A 23,330-nucleotide genomic window follows, 5' to 3' on the forward strand; every position below is an offset into this window, starting at 1 on the left:
CTTGAGTATTGCCTTTCCAGCAGAGAGCTGCCAAGCCCGAGTTGATAACATGGGGGGAGCAAAAATGCATCTCTTTGGGTAGGTGTGCTTTCAGAGACTATGGGGAACTACATGGTGGGCCTTCCCTGCAGCACAATGTAGAATAACAAGAGGGTATGCTTTGCAGTTTGAGGGGGGCAATATTAACTTTTGCAAACAGGCAACAAGTGAAAAATAATCATACAAAACAATTTCAGATTATAATCAGCATTATAAAGGGCATAACCAAAATGACGTGGTAGAAAGTAGGATATAGGAGCCTACTTTAGACTTTGGGCTTTAACAATTTTGAGCACCAGTGATATGCCAAGGCCTTTGTTAAAAGTGTTCAAATGTTGTGTCATTTAATCTTGAGACACACTGAGAAATGTGGAATTGGCTCCACTTTTATAGATAAGGAAACAGGTTCTGAAAGAATGATTTGCCTGTCAAAGTTCACAGTCAGTGAATGGCTGTGAGCCAAGCCATTTGAACCAAGTTTAACGTCTAAATTAATGTCCCTGTTTCCTTTGCTGTCCACCTCTTTTTTCAAGGCTCTCCTGGAGAACAAACATCCTAGGAGCATCCCTCTAGGCCTGCCCTTTCCCCACTCCAGCCTGAAATTTCAGTGCTGAATCTCTTGGGTTTTTTGAGCCCCATTCCCACCAGATATTTTTTCAAGTAAACTGATCAACAAATCATACATGATTCACAACATGCTAATAGAAACTAAACATATGACTGGCATAATGCTAGTAGGACATTCTTTTCCCAAATAGTTGACTCTTGCATATGTAAATAGTGGTGTTTAGGGAGACCTTGCCAAACCTCAGAAGCTGTTTTCTAATAGTGGACATTTTCAGACACATAGTAGGTTAATAAACTGGTTAAGATTTACAGAGTTTTATTAAAGTCTGAGCATCATTCTATGTGCTATACATCATCTCATTTTTCAAAATAATCTTATGAAGTTATTTTTATCATCTGAGGTCTGGGACTTGAAACCAGGTGATCTGACTTGCATATCTGAGAAAGATTTCCAAAGGAACACATTGGAATTAAATTACAAACCTCAAATAAGTTAAGTGTGAACTGGTGAGGTCATGAAACCCACCAAAAGCAAGTTGCCTTGGGTTATGAAAATATTGATTCCCTTGGTTTACTTTTCAGATAAAATTTTGGTTTAAAACTTCATTGGAATCCTTTGAGATGACAAATTTAGCCGAAAAGTGCCCTTTAGTCCCAGATCTCAGTGGCACTCCTTAATTATAAGTATGATGAGGGAAGCTAATGAAAGCATTTGTGTGGTTTAAAGTTCAATATTGGTGGAAGGGTGAATGTTTAAAATCAACCAACAAACTTTTACTTAGCACTGCCAGATGAGGAGTGCTTGACTAGATGCTGCAGGTGTTACCAAGCCAAACTTGGGTCCACTCACTGGATGCACAAGCAAAACACATCTACTGACACCGGGTTGCAGAGAAGCAAAGTACAGTGTTTATTGCAGGGCACCAAACAAGAAGAATGGGCAGCTAGTGCTCAAAAGACCCAAACTCCTCAATGGCTTGCAGGGAAGGTCTTTTAAAGACAACTTTTGAGGTGAGCATTGCAGGGTGCATGATTAGCTCGTGAACTTTCTTCTGATTGGTTGGTGGTGAGGTAACAGGGTGATGTTTCAGGAATTGTAATCATCCTCCTTCTGGTTCCAACCAGTCTGGGGTCTACATGTTTGTGGTCAGCATGTAATCACCATCTTCCATCTGGGTGGGGGTCTGCATTTCTGTGGAACAACTCAAAGATACAGGTCAAATTGTTATGTGTATTCCTTGAGGAGGAACTAGGACTCTGTTTTATTGCTGAACTATTGTTTCAGCTATCATTACCTGTCTTGAGTGACTTGTTTTTCCTTTGATTCTGCATTCCCTCAATTCTCTAATTGTTAACTTCTTGTCCCTGCTCTTTGGAACATGGGGAAGGCCTAGGAGACTAAAACCTTTTCTAAAAACAAGAATGGGGGACATGAAAGTGTTTTTGTGTCTGGGAAGGCCCTGCAGGGTCCTGCTTGGTTTCACAGGTACTCCCCAAGATCAATGACAGGAACTTGGCTCTGGGTACAGTTTGTCTCATTCCTAAGCTTTGGAATGAGACAAACCCAAATTCATCTCCCAATTCTGAGTGACTCTAGGCAAGTCATTTAGTAAAATGGAAATAACGATTCTTAGTTTATAAAATTATTATTATTATTATTGGAGATACGAAAGCACTTTTTAGAGTGGCTGGCAGAGTAAGAAGTCAACCAGTGTTAGCTCCCATTACTCTCCTTATGCCTCTCTCATCTTGCATCTCTAAGTTCAGCCAAAAGCCCAAGAGCAGGAAGAGAGAAGACTGAGCTTTGAAGTTAATTTCCAGAATAAGAAGTTTCCAAGATGTAGATACTAAAAAATAACTGTGGAAATAAAGTCAACATACATCTTTGTACCTATAGTTTTCAAAAACAATGGGCAAGAATTATTGTGTAAAATGTTACTTTTAAAGATAATTAATACTAATACATCTATAGATGCACAGGGTCTTGCTATATTTGAGAGAACCCAAGCTTCAGTCCAATTTCATCCTTAAAGAGTATTGTCTTATGACATTTAAGAACTGCTGGTCTGAGCAGTATTCATAGAGGAGAAAAGGCAAGGAGATAGATAAAGAACACAAAGGAATCTGAAACTAATTGAAAGAGAAGAATTGAGGATAATTTCAAGATTTTTTATTTGGGAAAGTATGATACCATTAGCCAATCTGGGGACTTTTAAAAATCTTGATGCCCTTGATACATTCCAGGTTCGTTAAATCGGAATCTCTGAGGGTGGGAGCCAGGCATCAGTACTCTTTACAGTAGCTCAGGTGATTCCAACACATCCATTACTGCCTTCATCAAAACAAAGAAGTCAGGTAGCATACTGAGACAGTGGAGGAAGGGGATGAGTATAATTCTAGTTCTGTCAAGGTCAGAGTTCCAACAAGGCATCCAGGGAGGAATTAAGGACTGGATCTCAGGAAGGATAGAGTTCAAGATTTTAGAGAGTCATTCATGCATTCAATAAACTTTCCTAAGGCCTGTTAAGTGCCTGGATACCAAGCCCAACAAACAGGATTCTATTCCCTTGAGGGGCTTATATCTAGGAGGGGGGGAACATATTTCTTTTTTTTTGGCTTATAAACAAAAGAATTTTATTTCTCACAGTTCTAAAGGATGAGAAGTCCAAGATTAAGGCACTGACAAATTCAGTGTCTGGTGAGAGCCCACTGCCTGGTTCATGAATTGCCATCTCTTTGCTGTGTCCTCACATGGTGAAAGGAGCAGGGAGCTCTCTGGGGTCTCTTTTATATTTATTTGTTTATTTATTTATTTATTTAGGTTAGGCTCTTGTTAAATACCATTTTAAAAAAATTTTATTTATTTATTTATTTAGGTTAGGCTCTTGTTAAATACCATTTAAAAAATTTTTATTTATTTATTTATACAGCAGGTTCTTATTAGTTCTATTTATTTTATACATGTTAGTGTATACATGTTAATCCCAGTCTCCCAATTCATCCCACGGGGGGAACATATTTCTAAACAAACAAGCAGTACAAAGTGTTGTGAGCTCTAACACAGAAATCTGTATGTAGGACAGGAAAGGAGGACTCAATTCTCTTGGGAGTGGTCAGAAAATGTTTCATAGAGAAGGGACAAGGAGAAGGCACCCTGAGGGAAATGGAGAAAGAGGAAAAGAGAGACTACAGAACTCTGGGGAGGCTAACAGTTTTAACAGGCAAGGAGGAAGATGGAGCCAGATGAAGATCATGAGAAGTAGCAGCCAGAGAAGGGAGTACTGTATAGGATAGGGAAGTGCCCTGAAAGGTGAGGGGGGAAAGAAGGATGGCTAATGGGACGGCATCACATAGCACAGAGAGGGCAAAGAGGATGAGGCTGAGAAATGGCTTGGAGTTGATGATCAAGTGGCTATGGAAATTAGTTTCCACAGTGGAACAGCTAGGGAAGAAAGAGTGGGAAATGTCTGGAACTGGACCCATTAGAAAAAGAGAAGGATAAAGAGAGGGCTAGAGAAAATACTGGGTTGCCCCAAAAGTTCATTCCATAATATCTTTTGGAAAAACCTGTATGAAAAATCTTTTCGGCCAACCAATACTATGCGGAGGAATGGAGGAGAATATTTAAATATTAAAATAGAGAAAAGGTGCCTGTAGTGGGAAAAGTTTGGGACTCAGGGATAAGGTATTGTGTTGCATTCTCTTAGCTGGAGCTGAATGGCCTTGGGGCGGTTACTTCGCTTAGCTGGCTGTCCATTTTTCATCTGTAAGATGATGCAGTAGACATGAGATTTATAAGGGTATGTCCAGATCTGACAATCTAAAAAATTTAGTGGAAAGAACAGAATCAAATTAGAGGGTGAAAAAGACTCTTAACTGCATAAAGCCTGATGATGGGTCAACTTTGTTTCCAGATACGTGTGTTTGCCACATTCGGTCACCTCATTCTCCAGGTACCATCCCCTAGAACCCACTTTTTAAAAAGGAAAGGGTACCACCTACCATCTAGGCTCTACGCATGAGAGTACATAGGTTAAAGTCACAGCTTCTGGAATTATACAGTCCTTCACTATGACTGCATGAAAAATGACTTACTTTGGTTTTTCTAATCTGTAAAACAGAGTAATAAGAGTACTGGTTTCAGAGTTATCATGGGATTAAGTGAGAGAACGCATGTGCATGTAATGTGTTTACAGCACACCCAGCATATAGTTCTAGTAAAGAAAATATTAGCATTCTTGAATAGGTACAGAAAGAACAGCAGGACCCTGTGCCAGCAAAGTCTATGTATATCTTCTTTAAGATAGGAATAGGGGTCGTGATATACTTTGAACCACACAGATCTTTAAAAGAAAAATGAGGAGAAACATGCTTAATAAGCAGGTTCACCTAGTGGCAAAAATACAGGCTCTAGAATCAGGCAGCCGTGATTCAAACTCTAGTCAAGCTATTTATTAGTTATATATATATTTATTTATTTATTTATTATTTTTTTTGGTACGCAGGCCTGTCGCTGTTGTGGCCTCTGCCGTTGTGGAGCACAGGCTCCAGACACGCAGGCTCAGTGGCCATGGCTCACGGGGCGCAGCCGCTACGCGGCATGTGGGATTTTCCCGGACTGGGGCACGAACCCGTGTCCCCTGCATCGGCAGGCGGACTCTCAGCCACTGCACCACCAGGGAAGCCCTAGCTTTATATTTTTAAATCTCTGATTACATATTTGTACAAATGAAGTGTATGCTACCTGTCTCCAGGCTTAGGAAGACTGCATTCAGATGGAGTTCCACTTCCAGGCACTTAAGTGTATTTAAAGTACTGTAAAGGTTATTTGCAGGAATTCCCTGGTGTTCCAATGGTTAGGACTTGGCACTTTCACTGCAGTGGCCCGGGTTCAATCCCTGGTTGGGGAACTAAGATCCCACAGGCCACGCAGCGTGGTCAAATAAATAAATAAAGGTTATTTTCTTTGTTTCTACCTAGCATTATGACTTATGTGTAAATAAACACTTAGTAAGTGTTTTTAGAATTGAAATTTTAGTGAGATTTTGCTCCTGGTATCCAGAAATCTTACCCTTGTTTCTTTCTGGGATTCTGCCTCTTCTCTGACCTTAACTTAGCTGTGAATTCTATCCTACTCTCAGACCATACTAACACGGACTGGTTGATTATCCCCCCTGGGGACTTGGCAGATCATGGAGAAAGTGGCAGAACACAGAAAGAAGGCTGCAACCACCACAACACCCCCGTAGGCAAACGGGGAGAAAAGAGCTTCAGAACCCATCAACCTGGTTCTGTTTACCCCGACATAATGTCCTGAACACGCTCCCTGGTGCCATGTTCTCAGTGCCTCAATCCTGTAGCACAAGGAAATAAAAAACAAAACTTCTACCATAAGAAGTAGCAGAATTATGTTAAAATTATGTATGTTGATTCCTTCCCAGTTCTCATTCCCTGATGGAAGGCCACTGACACCAACAGCAGCCTAAGTTGAAATTTTCTCTTTAAGCTTGTAGGGTTCAGAGAGTGGAATATTTTGTAGAGTCTATAATATGAAAGAGATTAGGTTGGTGATGTCACAAGAGGTTTTCAACAGCGTGGGCAGAAGCTGTAGCGATGACTAAGCTAGTTGATAAGTAGCACCACAAGAAGTGGTTATTCACCCTGGATAAGCAGGTGGAGAATATTAGTTACAGGCAGGAGGCATTTACAACAAAAATGATTCATTCTAGATTTTAGAATCCCAGGTATTACCTCACATGGTCAAGAAAAATTAGAAATAACAGAATTAGAGCAAAAAAAAGTTAACCCCTTGGCACACACTGGAATTGGTTTTGATTTCTATTTTTAAATATATGACTAAGGACATAAGCCAGACCGATCTCCCTTTGATCTCTTGTCACCATTTCCAGGGCCCAGGAAGGGCTTGTCGAACTGGGCCCCACTTGACCACAGGAAGCAAGATCCGGAGGCACAGGGAGCCCATCTTATGCTAACTGCCATCACCTTGGAGACACACCACTCCCCAGCAGGCTCCGGCATCATCGTGGAAGATTGTTACCATCGCTAATCAGATGTTAATCGAATGCACCAGAAAAGGAAATAAATTCCGCTTCTGAAAGGGCAGCTGGAAAGAGGTTGAAATGCTCCAGCTCGGATTTACATTCCAAAGCAGTCCTAAGGCCAAACACTCCCTGCCGGAGCAGAAGGAAAGTCCCTCTCTTCTTCTCACCTTCGCTGGAAAATAGTTCCCTGGAGGAACCGAGAACTCGCTGGGCGGCGCCACGTGGTCCCTCAGGAAATTGGGGCGAGACAAAGGACGCCGGCTCCTGTGAGGCCTCTCGATTGAAGCTAGTCCCTCCTCCTGTCCATCACCTGCAGCCTTAAAGTGCCAGGGACACATCTTCCCTCCCGGATCTCTGGGGCGGGTAAATAAGTCGGGGTGGGGTAAATATTTCTAGTTAGGCGATTCACTCAGTGGTTAAACATTTATTTTGTGGGTGCCAAACGCTGACCTAAGCGGGTTATGTGGTTAATGCTCACAGTAACCCGAGACGTGTGTTAACTCCATATTTCCTTCTCTACAAAGGGGAGCAGGAAGCGCAGAGAAGAACAGCACCTCGCCCCGTGAGCGGCAGGATCCGCCCCCGGGTCACTCGTCCCCAGCAGTGTTCCCAGGGCCGCCCGGCCGGTCCCGCGGCTCGTGGCAGGTGCGCGTGTGCCCGCTCCCGCCTCAGCCCCACCAGGACCCAGCCCGGAGCCCGGCGCCTCGCAGCGGCCAGGGGAAGTGCGGCCCGGGGGGCGGAGCCAGGGCCGTGCGGGTGGAGTCGTGAGCCGCGGTGGCGGAGGCCCGGGCCGGCTCCTTGCGCTACCATGGCGTTCGGGAAGAGTCACCGGGACCCATACGCGACCTCCGTGGGCCAGCTCATAGGTAAAAGGGGGACCCCTCCGGCTTGGGGCCGGGACGCTACGCGTTGACTCTGTTACCGGCCGCAGAGGATCGCGTGGGTCCGAGTTCGACGAACTCCTCCCCCTCCCCCGCAACTTTCCCAGGCCCCGCGCTCCGCTGGTCCCGAGCGGCACCTGTCCCCGACGACCTCTCTCAAACCCCACCTCCTCACCTCCCGTCTTCCGGTGCTTTCCGGGGTGGGGGTGGGGTGGAAGCGGACAGGTGGACCGAGGGGATCCAGGTGTGGCGTGGCTGGCCTCTACGGGGCCGTGTCAACTTCTGGGTAAGGGGGAGCTCTTCAGAAAGTGAGTCCACCCGAGGGCCAAGTGTTGTCCTGCCCGTTTTGCAAAGAGAAAAAGTTTCCAGGAGGTTAAGTGCAGGGACCTCGATGTGACAGGCAGGTCTCCAAACTAGTTCTGACTCCAGGCCCTTAAAACGTGAGTTACTTTTTAGTGGTGAACAAAGAGAACGAACATGCCTAGCACCGGTGCGAAGGAAGGGGGAGCCAGGCGCGCTCTGGGTACACAAGAGGCCTCTCCAGGCCACTAGGGGCTACACAGGTGTCTGCCTGACTCCTTCCCTCTCCCGTGGCCGTGCTCTGATCCATGTACACGGAAGCCAGAGCCAGTGCCTGGACTGTTTAACAACACCGGCTCCCTTCTCCCTGGTCTCTGATACCTCCCTTGGGAACCGGGTGTGGCACCAGTGCATATAGATGCCAAGCAAAGCGTGATCACTTCGGGGAGCTTAGTGGGATGAGGAAATCATGAAAACCTGGTAGTTATAATAAGGAGGCTCAGATTTGAACAGTTTTGCCTGCAGCTCAGTTAACTGCTGTATGACAAGAACACATTACCCAGGGACTTCCCTAGTGGTCCAGTGGTTAAGACATCACCCTTCCAATACAGGGGGCGCTGGTTCTATCCCTGGTCTGGGAACTAAGACCCCACATGCTGCGCGGCCAAAAATAAATAAAGAATGAATAAATTAAAGAACAAAAACCAAAACACTACTCAACCTGAAGCTTAGTTCCCATACCTTTATAAGATGGTGAGTGTAACTATCATTGAGGAGGAGATGCTTTCTAAACTGTTGCTGGCTGTATCTCTGTTGGGTATTAAAATGAACCCTGAACAGAAGTGGATTCAGGCTGCATCTTCATAGGCTGATTTATTCTTTAATGCTGTGAACATTTACTGCCAGCTATATCCCTGGACCTGGACCAGGCAAAGGTAAGATGTGGTCTCAGCCATCACGGAACGCATAATCTTATAGGGAAGACGCACACAATTTCGTACTGACAATGGTGCAGTACCTTTGCAATAGAAGAGAAGTGTAAAACACCCAAAACTTATGAAAAGGGAGAACTTAACTCTGCCGTGGCCTTTGAAGGGTGAATAGGAGTTTTCTAGGAAGATGGGAAGGTGGGAAGAAGGAAGACAGAATGGGGAGCAAGAAATCTGGCAGAAAGAACCTTGTAACTGAACACAAGGTTGGTAAGCCTTGTCCATTTGAATGCCAAATTCAAATAGTGTTTCTCCTAGATGAGGAGCAGTCTAAGTTTCGGGGTTCCCCTAACCAAACCTTTATCCTCTTCATTATCCTTTTTATTTTTGCTCAATTCCCCTAGAACCTCATGTTTTCATGCTGAGGGATATTCTCCTTTCTCGTAATAGAGATGTTAAGCTCATTCAGGTTGAGTGTTCTATTATCCTTCCCAGGTGACTTTTTGTATTCTTAAGGAGGATGTCAGAAGAGGGAAAAGCTATCTGACTGTTTAGTGATGGGGTTACAGGTACAGGAGCCTTCAAGTCTGCCTGGTGCAGCTCTGGTTAGCACAGGTGCTAGGAAGTACATAGACAGTTTCAGTAGATCTGTCTTTTTCTCAACAACACCCCCCAAAGGAGAATAAGTGACTTTTAAAAAGCAAACAAAAACTGGCATCAAACATCAAACAACCTAGATTTGAATGCTAGTTCTACCGTGTACTGACTGTGTAGCCTTGGGTAACTTCCTTAACCTCCTTGAACTTCTGTTTCATCACCTCAAAACAGTGGGTTAGGGGCTTCCCTGGTGGCGCAGTGGTTGAGAGTCCGCCTGCCGATGCAGGGGACACGGGTTCGTGCCCCAGTCTGGGAAGATCCCACATGCCGTGCGGAGCGGCTGGGCCCGTGAGCCATGGCCGCTGAGCCTGCGCGTCCGGAGCCTGTACTCCGCAACGGGAGAGGCCACAACAGTGAGAGGCCCACGTACCGCAAAAAAAAACAAAACAAAACAAAACAAACAAACAAACAAAAAAACAGTGGGTTAAATGAAATTGCATAAGATAAAATACTTAGTTTAGCACTGTGCACTTCATCTTGTAGGTGACTGTCCTTCTCTGAAAGACAGGCAGGCAGATGGAGATTTAGCTGGGCTGTCCTGGCCCTGCAGCCTTTATTAATAGGTCACTCATTACTGTTGCAACAGAAACACCTGGGTTTTGACTGATTCTTGAATTACTGGGAATTGCTCAGAAAAAAAAATCTCTCTGCTCTTTGGTGATATAAACTTAATGGTCCTTGCTAGTGAACTCCAGGCAGATTGTTTCAGGAGGACCAAACATGTTTTATTCTGTTGTAGCTCAGATTCAACACAACAGCTTTTTCTTTGCAGAAAAGGCTACATTTGCTGGAGCTCAGACTGAAGATTGGGGCCAGTTCATGCACATCTGTTACATAATTAACAGTGCCCACGATGGGTGAGTTCAGTGTGTGGTTCATGTATTTGCCTCTCATAAGAAGTGTCAGAACACATTTTCTCTTGCAAACTGGTTTTCTTGTTGAAATAGTGTTTCCATCACCCTTTAAGCACCCACTGCCTTTTAAAGACATGTCAGGTTGAAATATTAGGACAGCTGCTTGTTTCAGCATGTGGAATATCTGAGAATCCATTATAATTTTTCTCCTCTTTGCCTTTTCCTTAATAGTTTCAAATTTTGTCTCGGTGAAGCTCAAATTCCTTGTTCTTTAAGGAGAGAGGAAGATATTGTTTCCTTTGTTAGGAATTCTTCTTGCTCTGATTGGCAATATTTTATGTTACTGTAACTGAAAAATATTATCAAGAAGCTAGTGGACTCCTGGTGGTGACCTGTCTCTGGGCAGTTGTCATTATCAACCAGGAAATAATCTAGCAGTTGTTTTCCTCTGCCTGTCACAAGACAATTTTTTTTTTCTTCCGAATGCCAACTCACCCATGTTTATGCTGAGTTCTTAAACAATGTGGTATCTTTTGTTACACTTCTTAAACTTTAGAGAATTGAAGTTTAAAAAATAAAATCATTAAGAAGACCAACTATTTTGTGATTTAGTCTGAACCACAAGTTGTTATAAGGGATACAATTCTCTTGATTTTCCTGTGCATTTAAACTAATAATGAACAGCAAAGGAGACTGTCTTAGTTTTTGTTGATGAAGAAAACTTTACACTTAATTATTGACTATCTCAATGGAAAGTGTTTATGGTTAGTACTTTAAAATATTTATGGTGTTTTCCCTGTAATCTTGTTTACCATATTTGTTTCCTCTAAACCTTTTCTTCACTGATAATACTAATTTCTTCATTGATAATGCAAAAAGGGAAATGCAATGTAAAATTTTTTTCTTTTAAAACAATGTCTTTATTCTTTTCAACTTTTCTAAGGGTTTCATCTTAGATTTTATATATGATTTTTTAGAAATATATATAATATTTTATAATAGTTACAATTTTAAGTATACATAATATTATGTAATTATATTATCATATAATAGAAATTCTACCCATGCAAGCATAACAAACAAAATTGGAAGGTAATATGCAAAAAATATTTGTATCTTTTTTAAGTTTTGAGGTATAATTGGCATATAGCACTGTATAAGTTTAAAGTGTACAGCATAATGACTTGAGTTACATATACTGCAAAACAGTTTCCACAACAAGTTTCGTTAACATCCATCACCTCATACAGTTACAAAAAATGTTTTTTTCCTTGTGATGAGAACTTTCAGGATCTACTCTCTTAACACCTGTCAAACATACCATACAGCAGTATTAACTATAGTCATCATGTTGTACGTTACATCCCCATTACTTATCTATAACTGACCATCTCAGAGTAAATTTAGACTGTCTACTTACACATAGTTCCTCCTTTTGTAACATAACATTGTAGCATATCAGAACCTGACCTGGTTAGTCCTAACTCCTCCTACATCCCATTGCCTATAGGATGCTTAGGAAATACTAATAAACATAGGTAACATTTTTGGAAATTACATTTCCTGTAAACTGGTTCTGTGCGTTGATATGGGCTGTGGGTGTGAATATATTTCACATGTAGTGCTTTCTAGGTAATGATCATCATCTGCATATTTCATTTGATTCTGACAAGGAGGTAGGTGGTATTGTCTGCCTAGATGTATGAGGAAACGGGTGTAAAAATGTTAAGTCATCTGCCCAGCACCACACAGAACCAATACCTTGGTTATCTCCTTAGCCGTTCCTCTTTCTACACTGCATGCTGCTTTTCAGAGACTACTTGCTTTCAGCAATGGCTACGTTGATGATTTTACTGTGTTTATTGCCACAGGCCAAAAGATGCAGTAAAAGCTTTGAAGAAAAGGATTTCCAAAAACTACAATCATAAAGAAATACAACTTACCTTGTCAGTAAGTATTTACTTTAATGTTAAATTAAGACCAGAATTTTCCAAGCTATAGTCACGTTTCTAATTTGGGGTATAAAAGATACAAATATTCTGAGATAATTAATAGGTTAGCAAAAAGTTATTTACAGTATGAATTAAAACTATTCATTTATTGAGAATCGCAGAATCAAGGGAGTTTCGTTGTTTGTAATAGCATTTAATTCGGTGGAAAGTGAGTGTTCCTGGAAAAGCGTATTTTCCTGGTTAGGAGATGGGCACTGGTAATGAAAAACCTGTAGGTACTGAGTTGCTCAAGAAGTTTGTGTATGTGTTACACATGGGGAAAATTGAAGCTTGAGAAGCGCCTCCCCGTCATCTTTCTACCTCATTTGAACACCTCTGTGGAATTCTGAGATGCTGGAGGCTCTTTAGGTTTCAGCCAAGTTCTGCTGTTTGGTATAATTTGGAGAATGTTCTTTGTTGATTTAAACAATTCTCCTGTGCACCTTATCGCTTGATTTGGGTGTGGACATTTATTTGACATGTTCCCATTTTCCCCCAACCTTGGCCGTGTGACCTCTTCAGTTGCTTGGTGAGTTGCCCGTTTTACTTCAGTATGTTTTGCAAACCCTGCCTGCTGCCTGAGAGTGAGCTGTGTGGCTTTCTAGTTTCTTCTGTGTGCCTTTGCTGACCTCAGCCCAGCCGCAAGCCACATGTGGTTATGGCACTACTCTGCCAGCATCACACTGCTCTTAGGGGACTTGGATGTGTTTATCTAGAGGGCTGTGGAACAGAGGTGAGCACAGCCCCCCTTTTCTAGCTTCAGGGGTAAAATAATTTATCACATCTTGCTTACTTGGAGAGTAACTGAATGAGAAAATGAATTGAAGTCTTAATGATACTATCACTGAAGAAACCCTTCAAGTTGGGGTCTGAATATAGTTTTAGAGGGATTTTCTTCTCTCATCTTTTTTGACCTCTCCCCTGTCCTTTACCATAGCAGCCCCCTCAGGGAGGTCACAGAATGCAGGCAACTGGAGAGAGAGGAGTAAGGCACTTCAGTAGAAATGTCAGAACAATGGGTTGGTGGTGGAAATAAACCTTTGCCTGGTACCTGGTTGATGCTCTCAACAACCCTTTGAAGAAGTTGTATTATTGACTCCACTTCAGAAATGAAGAAACTGAGACTTACTGAGGTTAAGTGATTTTTTTTTTTTTTCCCCTCCAAGATTTAAGTAGCATAGGCAAGATTTCAATCCGGTTCTCAGATTCTAAATTCCATGTCCTTGCCCCATACCACCTTGCTTCTCAGAACAAATCAAGCCCCTTGAAAGAAAAGCCTGCTGTGTTTCATTTGTGTTTTCAACTCCTTTCTACATGGTAGAAGACCTAGTGCATCAGTGTAGCAGGTGTTGAGTGGTTAAAATGATTGAGTGTCCTTCAGCCCCCATCCCATTCTCCTAGCATCCAGGAAGGACTCAAGGAATATACTGTAGAATTGGGGTAGAAAGATACGTAGCTGTGCCCTAAAATGAAGTGGATCTAGGATATCTCAGGGCTGCTGAAGGTTAGGAGAATTGACTGAGCAACCTAAGGGCAGAAGATGAATTTATGCCACTTTTGAATTTCAGCATGTGGTATTTCACCTTCTCACAGTTGTTTATTCTATATAATGTGTTTGTCTCTTTCTCTCTTGTAGCCAGCCTACGTGACATTTCCATGGTTGCTTCTTATCCTCAGCTCCATATCCTCCTCCATCACGGTTCCTTCCTTCTGGGGATTAACCAGGACTCTTCCCTGGGGAATCTGACTTATCCCAGAGTGTTGTCTCTTTCAGCCCTCCATCTCTGAGTTCCCACTCTTTCTGTCCTTCCAGTCGTCTGATCTCTTAGGCCTTACTGCCAGCTAGCTGCCTGTTCCCTGTTCCACCTCAGGTAACTGTACATCCTCCACCTCCTAATTTCCACACCAGTACGTGAGAACAAGCGAATCTAAAACCTGTGTCAAAGTAAGGGTGAGAGTCACAGGTTGGGGGTCATTGTTAGGGGCAGAGTTCATTAAGGTACCTACTTCTTGGATTTTCTTTGAATTGGTCTTTGACTCTTGCTAGCTTCATGCATATTTCCCCAAGTTGTATAGTCAATGGCCCAATCACCTCACCTCACGCTACTCACTGCATTGTAGTGGTGTCTTTAAGGCTTCAGAACAGACTTTAATATTAACTTAAGCCAGACTTAATCATGAGAGAGATTAGTCACAGAAAGAATCATCCAGGGGCTTCCCTGGTGACACAGTGGTTGAGAATCTGCCTGCTAATGCAGGGGACACGGGTTCGAGCCCCTGTCTGGGAGGATCCCACATGCTGCGGAGCAACTAGGCCCGTGAATATTTAGCATTCATTTTACTGTTAGGGAAAATGAGATTTGGAGGCAAAGTATCTTGCCTAAGACTGCATATCTGGTTACATGAAGTATTTTTATAAATTCCCATTGAACTAGAGGCACTTTTCCTCTCAGCAGTTCATCAGATAAAAACTCATCATAACAGTATATCAAGCAAAAGCTCATGTTATTCAACTTTTCAGCTTGCATTAAAATACAGTAGATTCATCTTAATATGTTTTGGATTCTGATTTTACTTTCCTTTGCCTTAAAGGTTCTCCCTGTATATTTCACAAAGCTGCATGTGCTCAGCTTCTGTATTTTATGGTTGCATTTTTAGCCACATTGCCCTTAAAACTGCAGCTTTCATACCTTCTTATTTTTGTATTGCCATTAAAGTGACACAAATGCAGAGCATGGTATAAAGTCAGTTTTCAGGGCTTCTTTTCTGCAAAGATGATTATACCTATCCTGGTCATGTTATGGTTTTTGTGACCTCGGAGAAGGTGGTAGCATGGGAACTAGAGATTTAATTTTGTTTTTAGATCACTTTTAGAAATCCACTTTCTGCATGCAGTTCTTCAATACCAGCTCATTCCTTCTTAGCCTGACTTCTGCTTATGTTGCTTTATTGAAAATCTTTTTTTCAAGGTGACTGATGACCCCACTAATCAACAAACCTGAGTTTTTCAGTCCATATTCTTAACCGTTTGACACTCCATCCTCCTAGAGACTCTGTCCTCTTTTGATTTTACCAACATTATGTTCTATTTATCTTATGCATCAGTTTCTGTTGATTGCCTTTCCTGAGCGTCCTTCTGGCCTCACAGGTGAACCCCTTTGTCCCTTCCTCTCTGCTCATCCAAGGCAGGCTTGATTACTCACTTTTGGCCTCACTCTCCCCTGAACTATAGCTGTGCATGTACAGCTCACAGCAAAAAATCTCTACCTGAATGTCTCATTGTCCTTTTTGTCTTAGTCATCTTGAGCTGCTCTAACAAAATACCATAGATTAGGTGGCTTAAACAACAGACATCTATTTCTCACAGTCCTGGAGGCTGTGAAGTCCAAGATCAAGGTGCCGGCAGATCCAGTGTATGATGAGGGCCCACCCTCTGGCTTGTAGATGGCCATCTTCTTGCTGTATCCTCACATGGCCAAGAGAGAGATGATCTCTCTTATCCCTTTCTTATAAGAGCACTAATCTCATTCATGAGGACTCCACCCTCATGACCTAACTCCCTCCCAAAAGTCCCACCTCCAAATACCATCACATTAGGGATTAGGAGGTTCAACATAGGAATTTGGGAGGTACACAAACATTCAGTTCACAGCACTTATAAACTCAAAATATCTAAATTTCAACCCACCATTTTGACCTTCGACTAGTCATAGTATCCCATCCACTTCCAGATTTCCATCAGTCTCATGCAGAGTAACAGTCACGTCACTTTCAGCCTTTCCTTTTCAACAAACCCCGGTTGCTGAAAGCTCTTGCTTCATAATTCTCATGTCTTTCCCTGCCTTGTACCCACATCATCCTAGTTTAGGCCTTTCTGCATCAGGCTGTACTAGTGGGTAACTGCTGGATCTCTCTCTCATTCCAGGGTCTTTGCCCTCCAATTCCCTTTGTAGGATGCTGCTTGAAAACCTTGTCAGGGTACTTTGCATGCACTAACCTTTCTCTCAAGTTCAGGATAGAGTTGTGATGGTGACAAAACTAATAAGAACCCTTCAGTGGCTTCTTACTGCCTTCAAGATAATGTTCAAATTCTTTACATTGCCACACAACATTTCTCTACCGTCTGGATGAAGCCCCTCCAGACTTAATCCACCCACCTCCCCAATGTCCCCAGTTTGCTGATGTAAAGAAGCCTCTACAAACTGGAGTACTTATTTTCCTCCTTACAGCTCATATGCTTTGTCACCTGTACTTATATTTTTTAATACCATTTACCTGTCTAGACTATTGCTCTATACTCATTTGTACTTTTCTTGACCATTTTTCAAAGCCCGGCGTAGAACCACCCTTTTCCAAAAGTCTTAAGACCACCTGGCCCTAAATTATCACATCTGCCTATAAAGGTCTGTAGCTGGGGTAACCATGTAATTTTTCATCTAGGCAAGGACATTTTTGAGAGTGAAAGGAGGCATCATCATTAATAAAACCAGGACAACAGGAGTTCACCAGGACTTTCCTGGCAAAACTAGGACAAATGTCACCTTGTATAGAGCCCACATGCTTCGTTTGCACCTCCCATTGGCCCTTGGCATTTACTACCTTGCACAGTTATTAGTTCTCATATAATTGTGTCCTGGCTCCCCAACAGGACCATCCGCTAAGCAGTTACATTATGCCTTATATTTCCTCACATTCCCAGAACCTAACATTTTGCCATGTATTTTAGTAGATACTAAATTATGTTTATTAATTGTAATACTAAATTATGTTTATTAATTGTAATTAATTCCATTAGCTGGTGGAAATCATTACTTAGCAATTTTTACCTTATATGTAGGAGGTGGTTTTGCAAAGAGATAAAACGTTTAATTTTTCTCTTTAGCTTATTGACGTGTGTATGCAGAACTGTGGTCCGAGTTTCCAGTCTCTGATTGTGAAGAAGGAATTCGTTAAAGATAGTCTAGTTAAGCTGCTGAGTCCCAGATACACCTTGCCAATAGACATTCAGAATAGAATTTTGAATTTCATTAAGGTAAGTCTATTATATATCTTATGGGATGGTGAATGTCTAAGATTAGCGATTTAATTACCTAACTCCCAATTGGTTCAGTGATCCTTTACAAGCCTGGGATTGAGCCCCAAAGAGTTTTTACTATTCGGTATTCCATGTAATAATAATTTCTTGGCATTGGATAGTGGCCTTTTTCTGAAGAATTTGTAGTCTTTTCCATACGTGTCTCTCAGTTTCTATCTTATCTACATCAGATAGGAGAGAGAGTGACGTGTACATTCATTTTGCAGGTGTGGAAACTATGTTCTGGGGTAGATAACTCACTGCTTTCAGAGTTATTTGGCAGAAGAGCTACTGATGCTGTTTTAGAATCTGTTAATTCTAGATTTAGTATAGCAAAAAACAAACAATAGTATCTATTCCAGAGTTTCATTAAATTGTTGAGGCATGGCAGTTTGATGATTAAAAATATATTATTCTAATGGCCATCATAAAAAAATATACAAACAGGACTTCCCTGGTGGCGCAGTGGTTGAGAGTCCGCCTGCCGATGCAGGGGACGCGGAAAAAGTAGCTTTCTTTTTCTGAGTAAGGTACATAATTGTCAGTCTCTCAATTTCTGTCACCAGTTTAGGAGAGACTTTCACAAAAGTTTGTTTTGCTGCTTGTTTATCTCTGGAACTTTCCCTTTCTTGAATTCAGACATGGTCGCAGGGTTTTCCAGGAGCTGTGGATGTAAGTGAAGTGAAAGAAGTGTACCTGGACCTCCTTAAGAAAGGTGTTCAGTTTCCTCCATCAGATGCAGTGGCTGAAACAGCCAGACAAGAGGTAGGAGGCCGTTCTTTGACCTGTGTAGAGTAAGACAGTGTAGTGCATGGGTCTTTTCTCTTTGAAAGGGACCACCCTAGCTCCACCTAGCTTCACCTAAAGGATTAATCTGTTAGAAGGATACTGTGATACCTCATAGAATACAAGCCGCAAGAAGGGTGGTGTTAGCTGGATCTTTGAACAGAGAACCAAGCATTCAAATGCCTTGTTACTTGTCTACCTTCCTTTGATCATCAGCTTCGTTCTTCTTTCTCATTGCAGACTAGGTTTTTCCACATGGTAAACAACATAGCTCCCAAATTTTCATATTATAGCCTTAGCTTTTTCACATTCCACGTCCAAAATTTCAGAGAAGGGCCTCATTGAACCAACCTAGGTCAGTTTTCCATTTCTGCACAAATTAACTAAGGTCATATAAGAATGGGGTTGCTCCATATAGAAATTATTTAGGTAGAGCAGGAGAGGGGCAGTTTTCAAAAGAAAAGGTTGGTGCTAGACAGGCAGGGGTCTCTATTATAGGTATTCATATAATAGATTTGTTTATAAATACTGTGCCCATAGAAGAGTTTTGCAATGTTCACATGTATTCATTCTCAAGTTTGCAAGCAACTTTCAAGGTTTTGAACTTAGAACACTTGTAGTGACTGATTATAATTCATCTCCTAACTTCCTATGATTTCCATAATGTAAAAACAGTAATTCTTCCCTTCTGCATATTGATGAGTCCTGCCTTGGTAGAAAAAGCAATTCAGGTGTATACCAAAAGTCTGATCTTTGTGAAGGCTTTGTCCTGAGGGCTAACTCTCCCTAGTGACTGAGTCATCTGAATGGGCAAACCGGACTTGGAATGGCTGAGTTAATTTAAATAATAATATTTCTATATTTCATGTTGATAGACTCCTCAGATCTCACCAAATCCACCACCATCTGTTCCTACTGCACCAGCTCTTTCTTCTGTAGTTTCCAAGAGCTCCACTATTATATTGGTCCCAGAACAGGTAACAACAGCAATGACTGTATTTATTGATGACTTTTTCTAAGTTCTAAGTACTTTATATATAGTTTGTTTATTCTTTAATAAACAAACTATATTATCATATTATTATCATATATATTATCATATCGTATAGCTGCCATATTATCATAAGGTAGAGGTACATTTTAACCTCATTTTACAGAGGAGGGGACTGAAGCTTAGTGACACTGTATAAGTTATGATGGTTCAACTCTAAGTGGAATTAATCCCATGGATTCTGCCTGATTCTAAAAGCCTGAGCTTTTAACAGTTGTGCTCGTTGAGTGGCTTTTGTGGCTTTGTGGAGGCTTGGCTGTGGGATGGATCTTGTGTAAGTTGATTCCTGTTGCTCCTGATAGGACTGTCTGTATGCCATTCCAGAGAGCTCAGTAAGTGGTCATCTTATTACTATTATTAACTGTGCCAACTGAATTACATTTACTTGTTTGTCTATATCTGTTTATCTAATGCTTAGACAAGCAATTATTAAATGAAGCTCATTTCTGTCCTGCTATAAGGGAACTGTCATTTAAGACTTTATATTATTATTATTCGGTATTATATAACAATCCATGTGATTAATTCCTCTTAGAATTTAATCCAGGAAGAAAAAAAAGTGTTTCTCTCTTGATTCTTCCCTCTCTAATACCGTGGGACTCTAAAACATCCACTTTTTTCTCTCCCATTTGTTTCTAAGAAACCCAGACTAACATTTACCATTTTCTTCAGGTTGCTGATATGGTTACCTTCTCCCTTCTCCATATTGGTTCCAATCTGACTTTTTCCCTTCATTAACTTTCCTAGAGCATAGTTTTAAATCTATTACAAGAGCTCTCAAGACCTTTTAGAAGGTGACAGATTGTACATTTGTAAAATAATTATATGTACATTTGTATAAATTTGAAAATATTAAATTTTACAAAAGTGTTTTCTCTGCAAGCAAGAAACAAGGTAGCCATTCTTTGTGTCACACTTACTGGTGATTGTGTTGCTCTCGACAGATTGGAAAACTGCGCAGTGAATTGGATATGGTGAAAATGAATGTGAGAGTGATGTCTGCCATATTGATGGAGAATATTCCTGGGTCTGAAAACCATGAAGACACAGAGCTTCTGCAGGTGTAGTATGATTTCAGGGACAAGCAGTCCCTGAAAGTTATTCTCTAAACTTAGAGCCTTGGAGATGGAAGGCACCGTAATATTGACTAGTCCATGCTCCAGCATGTTTACTTGATTTTTAGACTTAACAAGAAGCTGCAAGGATGACTTTATCAGAAATGCCGTGGTAACTTAGACGTGGTACTTACCCTCTTGCAATAAATAATTTAACATCATTTAATCATTCATAGTCTAGCCATATACAGCCTCTACTAACCTCTAATTGTTTTCAGTGTGTAAAAGTTACCTATCTATTCAGCAAACATAATGAGTAACTATAATGTGTTAAAGGATATAGAAATGAGGAGGCTGTCCTAGTCCTTAAGGAACTTAGGTCTAGTGAGCAAGAGTGTTTTGTAAATAACAAGTTTAATAAAGTATTGATGCTATAATAGAAATGTATTTATCATACTGTGGGTTCAGGGGTGGGGGCAAGGAGAAAGGTGAGAGTTTTTGGAAAGGTTTAGGTGGAGGCAGTGCCGACGCTGTGGAGGAGCAAGTGGACAGTGCATTTGGATGTGTATGGGCATGTGAAGGACACGGGCAGCTCATTATGACTGGAGTGGGGGCCCTCCGAGATCCTCTTCTGTGTCTATACATCCAGTGCACTTTTCCCCTCTAATGGTTTGTTCTAATTTTCAATTTTAAGTTTTTTTTTTTTTTTGTGGTACGTGGGCCTCTCACTCTTGTGGCCCCTCCCGTCATGGAGCACAGGCTCCGGACGCGCAGGCTCAGCGGCCATGGCTCACAGGCCCAGCTGCTCCACGGCATGTGGGATCTTCCCGGACCGGGCGTGAACCCGTGTCCCCTGCATCGGCAGGTGGACTCTCAACCACTGCGCCACCAGGGAAGCCCATCAATTTTAAGTTTTAACACACACTTTAACACATTATTTTAGAAGCAGTTAGAGGAAAAAAGTCAGTTTCTAAATCTTTTTCTTCCCCCCAAAGTTAAGAAACTTATATTTTTACTTTTCTCTGATTCCACTCCCCACTTCTCATGTTGTTGTTATCTTTCCTTTAAGTCCTTCGATTGTTAATAAATAACATTTTTCTTGATTATTACTTGTTTGGGAAACAATCAGTGATGTAAAAATGTCCTTTTTCAACATTACCACCTGTATTTAACTGCTATCTCCTTAAATTGTTACTAGTGGTAAACTTTGAGTGTTTACGTGTTCAAAGATGTCTTTTGGCTGCCATGTTAAGGGCTCGCAATTTGGCCTAGGTACAGAATTATTTTCCTTAAGTCCTTCAAAGATACTGCTCCATTGTTCTTGCACCCAGTGGTGCTATTGAGAAGTATCATATTATGTATTCTTGCACCTTTGTTTTATAATCTGTTTTTCTGATTGTATTTGTGATTTCTCTTTAATGCTTCTGAAATTTCACTATACTGTGTCTAGGGATACGTGTGCATGTATGTGCATGTGTGTATTCGCCTTACTTAACCTGCTTAGTATCAATACTTGATAGGCCTCTTGCCCTGTCAGCTTAAGTGTATTTTACTTCTGGGAAATTCTCAGCTCTTATTTCAGATATTTCTTTTCTAGTATTCTTTCTATCTTTGTATGGAACATTATTTAGATGATGGAACTTTCAGTTATATTTTTCTTATCTCAACTTTTATAAACGTTTTGTTTCTTCCTTCTTTTATGCTGTAGTTCTAGCAAAGCTTCTCAATTTTATGTATTATTTCTCTTAAATGTGAACATCAGATTCTCTATTCGGCCCTCCTAATGAATGTTGTATTTCAACATTTTTTTATTTTAAAAATTTATTTCAATTTTTATAATAGTTCTTTCATGGATATACTTTCCCCTTTTGTCTTTCTAAGGATAGTAATTATTTTTAAAGGTGCTTTTCCATTTGCTCTGTGGATTCTCTTTCCTTGGGTACAAGTTCTTTTGTTCATCACCTCTTTCATTTCACTTCTCAAGTATCTGGATAGACTGGTGATAGTGAGCTTATTTTTGTGTGAGATCCCTGACAGCTCGTCTGCATTTCTGTGACCCACCTTGCCCATGCCAAGTGGAGAACACTGTTACTGCAGCTTGTTCTTAGTACTATTTCTGAGTGTTTCTGTGTTTGCTGCTGTTTTCAGAGTACGTAGCATTGGCACGGGATGATGCTGGGTGGGTTATATTGGTAGCTGGTCTTCTAAGTTATATGCTTCCTATTTTTCCTGGTTGCTACCAGCAACTGGAAACAGTACCCTATGTCTCTTTCCCAAGCATTGCTCCCACCTAGACACAGACGCTCCTGCCTCAGCTGTCTGGTCTCACATGGGGAGAGAGGCGTGAGCACAGGTTGCCTTGTCCAGTTGTCTCACTACTGTACCTCAGCTGTTTGTTAGCTGCCCCTCATACTGTCTTCTTCTGGCTTCCACGGTCTCTAGTCATGGAGCATCCTTCATTTCCTTCCATGTTCTGTGGCAGTACTCGTTGTGGGCAGTCTTGAGTGTCCTGGATTGTGCTTTCCTCTAGTCCAGGGGTCAGCATGCTGTGGCCAGTGGGTTATATGCAGGCTTCAGTTGTCTGTGAACTCAGAATGGGTTTTACATTTTTAAACGATTTAAAAAAAAAAGAAAAACACAGATCATTTCTCAAGTTATATCTATGCAAGCCTACCTCCAGAGACCACAAGGGAATCAGACACACCCCTCAAGGAACCCCTTGCCACCTCCTACCCACTATCAGTGGATTTGAGTTTGTGGTATCCCTCAGGTGCACAGAGGGTTTTAAACCACAGCTTGGGAGCATCAGGTTCCAGGAGAAGGGTGGCAAGATCTGGTCTGCACAGGTTATTGCAGACTTGATATGCCATGCCTGAGTGGGCTTAACCCAGGTGGCAGAAGGAAGCCATTAAAGGGATATGAGCTGAAGGACTGCATAACCAGATAAAACTTTAGAAAGAGTCCTCTGGTGAACATTGAGATGACAAATTCTGGGGGAAGCAAGACACAACTCTTGGAAACAATTTAAGACAACATTTCCTACTGGTCTTATGTTGTATACTATGTAGGGAATATGACATCTGT

The 23,330-nt window shown here is 41.5% G+C and overlaps 1 protein-coding gene and 1 long non-coding RNA gene across 2 annotated transcripts in view; one reads left to right on the plus strand and one right to left on the minus strand.

The window, feature by feature from the left end:
- Positions 1–1,492: 1,492 nt before the first annotated feature.
- LOC112408142 (uncharacterized) lies at positions 1,493–6,990 on the minus strand. Its single transcript, XR_003004887.1, has 2 exons — positions 6,836–6,990; positions 1,493–1,798 (listed from the first exon to the last, which is right to left on the minus strand). It is a non-coding gene; the product is annotated as an uncharacterized LOC112408142 (long non-coding RNA).
- A 267-nt stretch (positions 6,991–7,257) lies between these two features.
- TOM1L1 (target of myb1 like 1 membrane trafficking protein) overlaps positions 7,258–23,330 on the plus strand; it is a 51,859-nt gene continuing 35,786 nt past the window's right edge. Inside the window, exons 1-7 of the mRNA XM_024757594.1 lie at positions 7,258–7,534; positions 10,208–10,292; positions 12,161–12,239; positions 17,163–17,312; positions 17,994–18,119; positions 19,016–19,117; positions 20,136–20,252. Coding sequence (XP_024613362.1) covers positions 7,477–7,534; positions 10,208–10,292; positions 12,161–12,239; positions 17,163–17,312; positions 17,994–18,119; positions 19,016–19,117; positions 20,136–20,252 — 717 coding nt within the window. The 5' untranslated portion in view covers positions 7,258–7,476. The remainder of the gene's footprint in view (positions 7,535–10,207; positions 10,293–12,160; positions 12,240–17,162; positions 17,313–17,993; positions 18,120–19,015; positions 19,118–20,135; positions 20,253–23,330) is intronic.

Source organism: Neophocaena asiaeorientalis, unplaced genomic scaffold (genome assembly GCF_003031525.2).
Source record: "Neophocaena asiaeorientalis asiaeorientalis breed wild unplaced genomic scaffold, Neophocaena_asiaeorientalis_V1.1 scaffold327, whole genome shotgun sequence".
Lineage (NCBI taxonomy): Eukaryota > Metazoa > Chordata > Mammalia > Artiodactyla > Phocoenidae > Neophocaena > Neophocaena asiaeorientalis.